General features: G+C 45.0%; 1 protein-coding gene across 1 annotated transcript in view; it reads right to left on the reverse strand.

The window, feature by feature from the left end:
- Positions 1-2424: 2424 nt before the first annotated feature.
- The window catches only part of LOC120928773 (olfactory receptor 52Z1-like), a 17621-nt gene continuing 11537 nt past the window's right edge, over positions 2425-8508 (reverse strand). The window contains exon 2 of the mRNA XM_040339763.1: positions 2425-3706. Within this exon, the coding sequence (XP_040195697.1) occupies positions 2715-3686 (972 nt within the window). The 5' untranslated portion in view covers positions 3687-3706 and the 3' untranslated portion in view covers positions 2425-2714. The remainder of the gene's footprint in view (positions 3707-8508) is intronic.

Genomic DNA, 8508 nt, shown 5'->3' on the forward strand with positions numbered 1-8508 from the left:
GTGAGGGGGGCAGAGGACACTACAGTGGAGGGGGATGGCAGAGGACACTGCTACGGGGGCAGACGGCACTACAATGGGGGGGGGGGAGGGGCAGATGACACTGCTTTGGGGTGGGGCAGAGAACACTACTATTGGAGGGTCAGAAGACACTACCATGTGTGGGAGAGTCAGAGGACACTACCATGTGTGTGCGAGGATGGGGGGGGGGGGCAGGGGACAATACAGTGGAGGGGCAGAGGGGAATACAGTGGATGGGGATGGCAGAGGACAATGCTATGAGGGGCAGAGGGCACTACAATGGGGGAGGGGGCAGAGGACACTACTGTCGGGGGGGGGGAGATACTACCATGTGTGAGAGGGTTAGAGGACACTACCATGTGTGTGTCCTCCCTCCTCCTCCGGGGATCTTTGATTTCCTACATGTTGCCCAGGTAGATCTCAACCCCTAAATGGTTGCCTTCCCGTGTTGTAAAGTGTCCTCTGATAACACCTCCTGGATACATTTGGTTACATTAATGTCATTTTTATGGAGCATTAGGGATCCAGAGGGTAAAATTCAAATAAATTTTAATTGTACAATTTATTAGTTCAGACAAAACATCTAAGATACAAAAACATCCTATAGCCAGTATAAGAAGACATGTATTGGAATATATACCGAGATAACAAAGATACATTTCCACCCCTAATATAGTTTGATTATACATAGAGGAGACCCATCTACATGTAGATGTCAGATTGAGGAACACCAAAAAGTTTTTTTTTCTAAAATGTATACAGCAGCCATGAAATCAGAACCATCTCTTAGTCACCAACGTTCTAAAGCCCCGTACACACGATCAGGATTTCCATCGGGAAATGTCCGTCGGGAAAGTTGAGAACATGCTCTCAATCTATTTCTGTTGGAATCCCCGACAGAAAAAGTCAGATGGAGCCTACACACTGTCGGAAATCCCGACCAAAAGCTCCCATCAGACTTTTTCTGTTGAGAATTCCGACCGCGTGTATGGGGCTTTAGAGGAAGGTCACCCCTCTTCCTGGTGAGGAGATTTATCTACAAGTAGATGTCAGATTGAGGAACACCGAAAAGTTTTTTTCTTATGTTCTTAGAGGAAGGTCATCACTCTTCCTGGTGAGGAGATCAATCTACGAGTAGATGTCAGATTGAGGAACCCCAAAAAGTTGTTTTCTTTATATCCTTAGAAGAAGGTCACCACTCTTCCTGGTGAGGAGAGTCATCTACAAGTAGATGTCATATTGAGGAACCCCAAAAAGTTGTTTTCTTTCTATCCTTAGAAGAAGGTCACTACTCTTCCTGGTGAGGGGAGTCATCTACAAGTAGATGTCATATTGAGGAACCCTAAAAAGTATTTTTATTTATGTTCTTAGAGGAAGGTCACCCCTCGTCCTGGTGAGGAGATCCATATACCAGTAGATGTCAGGCCCTGTACACACGACCGAGGAACTCGAGGTGCCAAACACATCGAGTTCCTCGTCGAGTTCAGTCATGAAATCAGAACCATCTCTTTGTCATCAACGTTCTAAAGCCCCGTACACACGATCAGGATTTCCATCAATATAAGTCAGTTGGAAATTCCAACGGGAAAATTGAGAACATGCTCTCAATCTATTTCTGCTGGAATTCCGGACTGAAAAAGTCAGATGGTGCCTACACACGGTCTGAGTTTTCGACCGAAAACTCCCATCAGACTTTTTCTGTTTGGAACTCCGACCGTGTGTACGGGGCTTTAGAGGAATGTCACCACTCTTCCTGGTGAGAAGATCCATCTACAAGAAGATGTCAGATTGAGGAACAGAAACAAGTTTTTTCTTTATGTTCTTAGAGGAAGGTCACCCTTCTTCCTGGTGAGGAGATCAATCTATGAGTAGATGTCAGATTGAGGAACCACAAAAAGTGGTTTTATTTATTTTCTTAGAAGAAGGTCACCCCTCTTCCTGGTGAGAAGATCCATCTACAAGAAGATGTCAGATTGAGGAACACCAAAAAATTTTTTTTCTAAAATTCATACAGCAGCCATGAAATCAGAACCATCTATTTGTCACCAACATTCTTAGAAGAAGGTTACCCCACTTCCTGGTGCGGAGATCAATCTATGAGTAGATGTCAGATTGAGAAACACCAAAAAGTTTTTTCTTTATGTTCTTAGAAGAAGCTCACCACTCTTCCTGGTGAGGAGATCAATCTACAATTAGATATCAGATTGAGGAACATCAAAAATATTTTTTTTCTAAAATGTATACAGCAGCCATGAAATCAGAACCATCTATTTGTCATCAACGTTCTAAAGCCCCGTACACACGATTGGGATTTCCATCGGGAAAATTGAGAACCAGCTCTCAATCTATTTCTGTTGGAATTCCTGGCAGAAAAAGTCAGATGGAGCCTACACACGGTCGGAGTTCCCGACCAAAAGCTCCCATCGGACTTTTTCTGTTGGGAATTCCGACCATGTGTATGGGGCTTTAGAGGAATGTCCCCCCTCTTCCTGGTGAGGAGATTTATCTACCAGTAGATGTCATATTGAGGAACACCAAAAAGTTGTTTTCTGATATTCTTAGAGAAAGGTCACCACTCTTCCTGGTAAAGAGACCCATCTACAAGTCGATGTCAGATTGAGGAACTACAAAAAGTTATTTTCTAAAATGTATACCGCAGCCATAAAATCAGAACCATCTCTTTGTCACCAACAATCTTAGAAGAAGGTCACCCCTCTTCCTGGTCTATTACTGGTCATTTTGGTAAATATGACTAATGTCTTCTCCCGTATTTCTTTCGTTCTTACTCCGTAGATGATCGGGTTCAACATTGGTGGGATTAGGACATAGAGGTTAGCAAAAATAATGTGGAACTGCAGAGAAATGTACTTGTGACCGACTCTATGAGCTATAAAAGAAAAGAAGGCCGGGATGTAGAAGAGAACTATCACACAGATGTGAGACACGCATGTATTGAAGGCCTTGAACCGAGCCTTGGAGGATGGGAGCCTCAGAACTGCTGAGATTATTACACCATACGAAACTATAATAAGGATCATGTCTACACCTGATGAAGAAGCGGCTATGACCAGTCCGTACACCACATTGACCTGTATGTCGGCGGTAGCCAGCTTGGCCACTGACATGTGCTCACAGTAGGTGTGCTCTATCATGTTGCTTTGCTGGAAAGGTAATCTCTTGAGTAGAAAGACGAATGGTAGGACCATGCAGAAACTTCTGAAAATGGTCATCATGGCTGCCTTGGTTATAAAGGAGTTGGTGAGGGTGGTAGCGTATGTTAAAGGGCGACAAATGGCGCAGTAACGGTCATAGGCCATGAAGAGCAAAATGGCCGACTCTATGACAAAAGTGAAATGGATGAAGAACACCTCAGTGAGGCATCCATTGAAGGAGATCTCATGAGAATTAAACCAGAAGATGCTGAGGGTCTTCGGGACGGTAGAAGAGCTCAAGAGGACATCACTGAATGCCAACATCATCAAGAAGATATACATTGGCTGGTGGAGAATCTCATTGGTTGAGATGACCAATATTAACGTAGAGTTTCCCAGAAATGACAGAACGTACATGATGGAGAACGGGATGGAGATCAGGAGATGTGAGTCCTCCAGGCCAGGAATTCCGATCAGGAGGAAATAATCAGGGTGGAGGCTGGTGGAATTTGACATCTTCTGGGTAATCCGATTGCCTGCATAGAAAAGAAGTCAAGAATGAGCATCCTCACACAAAGTCTGGTATGGATTTTAACACCTTCCCACCCAGCCTATAACAGATTGACGGATGGATGGGTTTTTGTCGCTCTGAATTAACGTCGTATGCCGCAGGAGCACGCAGCAGTGCGATCTGTCACCAGCTGTGTCCACCCGGCACTGCCGATGACTTATCACTATACCGGCCCTCTGCCAGTACCATGTGATCGCTGTGACCAATCACAGCCCATCTTTACCATGTGATTAGCTTTGGCCAATCACAGCCAATCACAACAAAAGGCACTGAATGAATCGTTTTCATTCAGTAAAAATTGCTGTATTCAGTAAAAATTTTTGCATGTGACTTTGATGGGACTTTGATGGGACTTTGATGTGGCTTTTATGGGACTTTAATAGGACTTTGATGTGACTTTGATGTGGCTTTGATGTGACTTTGATGTGACTTTGATGTGACTTTGATGTGACTTTGATGTTACTTTAATGTGGCTTTGATGGGACTTTGATGGGACTTTAATGTGGCTTTGATGGGACTTTGATGGGACTTTGATGTGGCTTTGATGGGACTTTGATGGGACTTTGATGTGGCTTTGATGGGACTTTGATGGGACTTTGATGTGGCTTTGATGGGACTTTGATGTGGCTTTGATGGGACTTTGATGGGACCTTGATGGGACTTTGATGGGACCTTGATGGGACCTTGATGGGACTTTGATGGGACTTTGATGTGGCTTTGATGGGACTTTGATGTGGCTTTGATGGGACTTTGATGTGGCTTTGATGGGACTTTGATGGGACCTTGATGGGACTTTGATGGGACTTTGATGGGACTTTGATGTGGTTTGATGGGACTTTGATGTGGTTTGATGGGACTTTGATGTGGTTTGATGGGACTTTGATGGGACTTTGATGTGGCTTTAGTAACTGAGAATCCTACGTATTAGGTATGATGTCAGCCGTGTCTTTAGGTAATAGAATCATCTACATAAAATGAATGAGGAGTAACTGAGGATCGTACTTACTCTATATGTAGGCAGCTGTTTGACTGGATAATGGAGCCATCTACATACAATGAACAAGAAGTTGAGGATCCAGCGTAATATGTCTGGTGTCAGCCATGTTTTCTGGATACTGGAGCCGTCTACATACAATACACAAGGAGTGACTGAGAATCCTGCATATTATAAATGATGTGAGTCATGTCTATGGATAATAGACTCATCTATATACAAAGAACGAGGAGTAACCGAGGATGCCAGCCTTGTCTCTGGATAATGGACTCATTGACATGCAATCAGTGAGGAGCATCTGAGTATCCAGTGTTCTATGTACGATGATCCATTGTTCTATGTATGAGGATCCAGTGTTCTATGAACGATGATCCATTGTTCTATGTATGAGGATCCAGTGTTCTATGTACGATGATCCATTGTTCTATGTATGAGGATCCAGTGTTCTATGTACGATGATCCATTGTTCTATGTACGATGATCCATTGTTCTATGTATGAGGACCCATTGTTCTTTTTACATTCCAAGGTTAAGTTTATTAAAGTCAAACTTGAGGTATACAGGACCCATTGTTCTATGTTTGAGGACCCATTGTTCTATGTACGATGATCCATTGTTTAATGTATGAGGATCCAGTGTTCTATGTATGAGGATCCATTGTTCTATGTATGAGGATCCAGTGTTCTATGTACGAGGATGCATTGTTCTATGTATGAGGATCTATTGTTCTATGTATGATGATTCAGTGTTCTATGAACGATGATCCAGTGTTCTATGTATGAGGATCCATTCTTCTATGTATGAGTATCCAGTGTTCTATGTACGAGGATCCATTGTTCTATGTATGAGGATCCATTGTTCTATGTATGAGGATCCAGTGTTCTATGTATGAGGATCCATTCTTCTATGTATGAGGATCCAGTGTTCTATGTATGAGGACCCATTGTTCTATGTACAGTGATCCATTGTTCTATGTATGAGGACCCATTGTTCTATGTATGAGGATCCATTGTTCTATGTATGAGGATCCATTGTTCTATGTACGAGGATCCATTGTTCTATGTACGAGGATCCATTGTTCTATGTATGAGGATCCATTCTTCTATGTATGAGGATCCCGTGTTCTATGTGTGAGGACCCAGTGTTCTATGTATGAGGATCCATTGTTCTATGTATGAGGACCCATTGTTCTATGTACGAGGATCCATTGTTCTATGTTTGAGGACCCATTGTTCTATGTACGATGATCCATTGTTCTATGTATGAGGATCCATTCTTCTATGTATGAGGATCCAGTGTTCTATGTATGAGGATCCATTGTTCTATGTATGAGGATCCATTGTTCTATGTACGAGGATCCATTGTTCTATGTACGATGTGAGCCGTGTCTCTGGATAATGGAATTGTCTCACCAGCAGAGTGAGGATCTGGTGTGTAGATCATCTGTAGAGGAAATAAAGAAGCTCCATCTAATATATAGAGAACCCGGAGTCTCAGGACATCGGCAATCCACCGGGGAGACAATGCCGTCCACATCCTAGGATGAGATAATGAGATCCCTCAGGAAATATAACGTGAATAATGATAAATCCGTATGAAATCTTTGTTATATTATTTTCTTTTTATCATTTAAAGATGGACAAAATACATTTATTACATTTGTGTATTCATTAACATTTTACCTAAAACCCCCAAAACATTTTATAATAATATATTTCTGAAAGCAATGACCCTGTAAAATAAAATGGTGCAGTTGTAATTTTTTTGGCACACAAGATTTGCGTTACTGTTTATCAAATAAATATTTTTAGTAAAATGTCCTCTCATTTATTTTAGGGCACAAAAATACAATACATATATATATATTTGTAACAAAATGAGATTGCAGCAGTCCATGGTCCATCTTGCCCACCTTCATCTCCCATGGTCCACTATCAGCTCCTGCTCTTCCTTATCTCCCAGCAATCCATGGTCTATCTTGCCAATTCCTTATTCCCCATGGTCCACTATCATTGAAGGAGGGGGTGCCTGGTATTGAAGGAGGGGGTGTCTGATATTGAAGGAGGGGGTGCTTGTTATTGAAGGAGGGGGTGCCTGGTATTGAAGGAGGGGTGCCTGGTATTGAAGAAGGGGGTGCCTGGTATTGAAGGAGGGGGTGTCTGGTATTGAAGGAGGGGGTGCCTGGTATTGAAGGAGGGAGTGCCTGGTATTGAAGGAGGGGGTGCCTGGTATTGAAGAAGGGGGTGTCTGGTATTGAAGGAGGGGGTGCCTGGTATTGAAGGAGAGGGTGCCTGGTATTGAATGATGGGGTGCCTGGTATTGAAGGAGGGGGTGCCTGGTATTGAAGGAGAGGGTGCATGGTATTGAAGGAGGGGGTGCCTGGTATTGAAGTCGGGGTGCCTGGTATTGAAGGAGGGGGTGCTTGTTATTGAAGGAGGGGGTGCCTGGTATTGAAGGAGAGGTTGCCCGGTGTTGAAGGAGAGGGTGCCTGGTATTGAAGGAGGGGGTGTCTGATATTGAAGGAGGGGGTGCCTGGTATTGAAGGAGGGGGTGCCTGGTATTGAAGGAGAGGGTGCCTGGTATTGAATGAGGGGGTGTCTGGTATTGAAGGAGAGGGTGTCTGGTATTGAAGGAGAGGGTGTCTGGTATTGAAGGAGGGGGTGCCTGGTATTGAAGGAGAGGGTGCTTGTTATTGAAGGAGGGGGTGCCTGGTATTGAAGGAGGGGGTGCCTGGTATTGAAGGAGGGGGTGCCTGGTATTGAAGGAGGGGTGCCTGGTATTGAAGAAGGGGGTGCCTGGTATTGAAGGAGGGGGTGTCTGGTATTGAAGGAGGGGGTGTCTGATATTGAAGGAGGGGGTGCCTGGTATTGAAGGAGGGGGTGCCTGGTATTGAAGGAGAGGGTGCCTGGTATTGAAGAAAGGGGTGCCTGGTATTGAAGGAGGGGGTGCCTGGTATTGAAGGAGAGGGTGTCTGGTATTGAAGGAGAGGGTGTCTGGTATTGAATGAGGGGGTGCCTGGTATTGAATGAGGGGGTGCCTGGTGTTGAAGGAGGGGGTGCCTGGTATTGAAGGAGTGGGTGCCTGGTATTGAAGAAGGGGGTGCCTGGTATTGAAGGAGGGGGTGCCTGGTATTGAAGGAGGGGTGCCTGGTATTGAAGAAGGGGGTGCCTGGTATTAAAGGAGGGGGTGCCTGGTATTGAAGGAGAGGGTGCCTGGTATTGAATGAGGGGGTGCCTGGTATTGAAGGAGGGGGTGCTTGTTATTGAAGGAGGGGTGCCTGGTAATGAAAGAGGGGGTGAGAGAGAGGAGGTGAGTGTAAGAGAGATGGGGAGCATCAGAGAGAAAGGGTGGAATGTGAGTGAGGGGGTGAGAGAGAGGAGTGGAATATTAAAGAGGGGCTGAGAGAGGGGTTGGGTGAGAGAGAGAAGAGAGAGAGAGAGGGTGAGTGTAAGAGAGAGGGAGTGAGTGAGACAAAGGGGGGCTGAGAGACTGAAAGATAGAGGGGGTTGAGAGACAGAGAGAAATGAGAGAGAGAGGGGGTGAGAGAGAGGGGTGGAGTGTGAGATGGGGGTGCGAGGGAGGGGTGGAGTGTGAGAGGGGGTGAGAGAGATGAGTGGAGTGTGAGAGGGGGTGAGAGAGAGGGGTGGAATGTGAGAAAGGGGCTGAGAGGGGGGTTGGGTGAGAGATAGAGAGGGGATGAGTGTGAGAGAGGGGGAGTGAGTGAGACAGAAGGGGGCAGAGAGGGGTGGAGTGTGAGAAAGGGGCTGAGAGAG

The sequence above is a fragment of the Rana temporaria genome, chromosome 2 (assembly GCF_905171775.1).
Source record: "Rana temporaria chromosome 2, aRanTem1.1, whole genome shotgun sequence".
Classification (NCBI taxonomy): Eukaryota; Metazoa; Chordata; class Amphibia; order Anura; family Ranidae; genus Rana; species Rana temporaria.